The 2758-nt window shown below is 30.7% G+C and overlaps 1 protein-coding gene across 1 annotated transcript; it reads left to right on the top strand.

Annotated features, from left to right (window-relative positions):
- The first annotated feature begins 111 nt into the window (after positions 1 to 111).
- LOC111413971 (uncharacterized) lies at positions 112 to 1794 on the top strand. Its single transcript, XM_071200121.1, has 2 exons — positions 112 to 253; positions 308 to 1794. The coding sequence occupies exons 1-2, from the start codon at positions 181 to 183 to the stop codon at positions 1756 to 1758; spliced, it is 1524 nt and encodes a 507-aa protein (XP_071056222.1). The 5' UTR covers positions 112 to 180; the 3' UTR covers positions 1759 to 1794.
- Positions 1795 to 2758: the final 964 nt, after the last annotated feature.

Below are 2758 nucleotides of genomic sequence, written 5' to 3' on the forward strand. Positions count from 1 at the left end.
TTTGTTTTTTGTTACATGTTTTTATCTTTCACTTTTCAGTAAAATTTTATTAGAAATATGACTGCCCAGCTCTACATACATATTATATAAAATAGACAATTCTCAGTAGTTGGAGGGGGGAAGAAATGTTGAAGTTTATTCTGTCAACATTATTTATAATGTTTTATTTATTTCGTTAAAATGTTTTATTTTATGTTAATTTTGGTTCTTTTTCAAATATCCTGTGTTTCCAGTGAACGAAAACTGCGAATACGTAAATTTTCTCTAAATATTTCACATGGATTTTCTTAAAATTCTTATTTTTCAGCTCCAATGACAAAGTACTTAATCGAAAATGACGTCTGCTATGTCCCATATTTTGATCCTTGGTCTTTGCAATCAAACTACAAAAATCAATCGGGTTTCATTAATTTTTGCCCAGAAATTGAACCCTTGGTATATTTTGAAAGAACAAACTTAAAAATAAACGTTTACATCAAAGATTTCTTGCTAGAAAATTCGATGGAACTTGAATGTTGTCTGAGCAACATAACGAGAAATATGTCTAAATCAATTCCGGATAATTCCTTTAGCGAATCTAGTTGTGAGGTTTTTGAGAATTCAACAGAAATAAAAAACGATGTAATTCGAACGATTTGTTATAAGAACGATACGAAGAAAAAACTTTACGAGGATATTCATGGATTTTTTATAGATACAAACTTAAATCGAACCGACGAAGAGGTATCCTCTCCTCTGATTGGTTACAACGTTTTAATAATTTTAGTGGATAGTTTGTCGCAAAATAACTTTTTAAGACACCTTCAAAATACCCATCGCTTTTTAATAAACAGTGGTTATGTAAATTTAAATATTTTTAATCAAGTGGGCAAAGATAATTTTCAAAATATACTTCCACTTCTAACGGGATTTTCGCATAGATTTGCACGAATGAAATTCGGTAATCCATCAAAAAAATTCTTTGACGATTATCCATTTGTGTGGAATGATTTCGAAAAAAATGGATATGTAACAGCATTTGCTCAAGATTACTCCGAAAAGCATTTTTTTAATGAAAAGTGTTTAGGTTTTTTTGAGCAGCCGACAACTTATTACTTTAGAAGTTACATAATGAGTTCGAATCGATTGAATACAACATATTTGAACAATATGCCTAATTGCACCGCTTCCTTTTCGGCATCGGAAAGAATTTTAAATTTAATATTAGAATTTGTTAAAACTTTTCTCAAAAGAAACTATTTCGGAACATTTTGTTTGAGCTCATTTACTAAATACGATTTTAACGCTCCAGGAAGAATGGATGAAATTCTTTTAGAATTTTTCAAAATGCTTCAGAATCTTTTAGAAGATACATTTATTTTCTTTTTAGGCACAAATGGTTATTTTAATGATAACGTTTCGAAAAATATTTACGGCTGGTTCGAAAGTAGAACTCCGTTCGCATACGTTTACGTTCCGGTAGTTTTTCGAACAATTTATCCAGAACAATACAATTCGTTATTAAGCAATCGAGAAAAATTGATCTCACCTTATGATATTTATGTTACTCTTCAGGATATTTTGGAAAAATCCCGCAATGGTTACATCTCGAAGCCGGCAAGATCTTGTCGAAATTGTAACTCAATTTTTCGAGAACATTCTCATTACCGAACTTGCAAAGAAGCAGGAATCGATAAATATTGGTGCACATGTTTAAACAAAAAGTTTGAACAATTTCAAAATGGAAATGAAAGTAATACGTATTATGTGGATTTGTAAATTATAGCGTTTATTAATAAAACGACAATCTTCGTTTTTAAGTACTTTATTCAAGCTAAATACTACCCACCTGCTTTTCCTTGTAAGCTGCCACTAAACTGAAAGGTTCTAAGTGACAAAATATTAGTTTTCGTTCCAAATAGTAGAGAATTACATTTTCAACCCATCCCCTTCTCTTGTAAAGCTGGTTACTAACATCTATTAATGAAGCAAATAGTTTGTGTTATCTATGTTAACTATAAGTGAGTATTACAAATCGGAACCGTCCTAACTAGATAGGACTAGATGCATTTTATACAGCCTGATTCAAAGTAAGCGCCTTATTTTTTTTAGCCACACTATGGGTACTACTTTCAAAATATTTGGCAGTAATATGTTTTGGGACATTCTCTACACGATGGTGATGCCACATTTTTGTCAACTTTTTTTTTAAATGGAATGCCAAAATTTTTTTTTTATTATTGAGATCCTAAAAACATTCTTTATACGATAGTATTTTGTTTTTCTTAAAAATTCATTTCTTTCCCCATCAAAAAGCACACATTTTAATCTAGTAGCGCATGAATGTTTTACACTCGATGTTATTTTTGTCCAAATATCAAGCAGCGCTAGACACAAAAGCAACAATTAAACTTTATTTTGTAATAAACATCTACTTATTTATTTATTTTGACAAAAATAACATCGATTGTAAAACATTCATGCGCTAGTAGATTAAAATGTTAGGTTGCTATTAAATATGATATCACCATCGTGTAGAGAATGTCCTAAAACATATTACTGCCAAATATTTTGAAAATAGTACCCATAGTGTGGCTAAAAAAATAAGGCGCTTACTCTGAATCAGGCTGTATTTATTTTGTGAAATTCATTTGATTGATTCATAACCTCAAATTGTATCTGACAATATGCAGATCTTCTTCATCTTTCTCCTAAATCTATCGGACTGTTGATTTTGAAGTCGCTGTCTAAGGACATTGTGGAAGGTGCACTGCCAGCT

This window comes from Onthophagus taurus, chromosome 11 (assembly GCF_036711975.1).
Source record: "Onthophagus taurus isolate NC chromosome 11, IU_Otau_3.0, whole genome shotgun sequence".
Lineage (NCBI taxonomy): Eukaryota > Metazoa > Arthropoda > Insecta > Coleoptera > Scarabaeidae > Onthophagus > Onthophagus taurus.

Coding starts and splice junctions, on each gene's coding strand:
- LOC111413971 (XM_071200121.1), top strand. CDS start 181: ATGTTTTATTTTATGTTAATTTTGGTTCTTTTTCAAATATCCTGTGTT. Junction 254..307: donor TGAACGAAAACTGCGAATAC/GTAAATTTTCTC, acceptor CTTATTTTTCAG/CTCCAATGACAAAGTACTTA.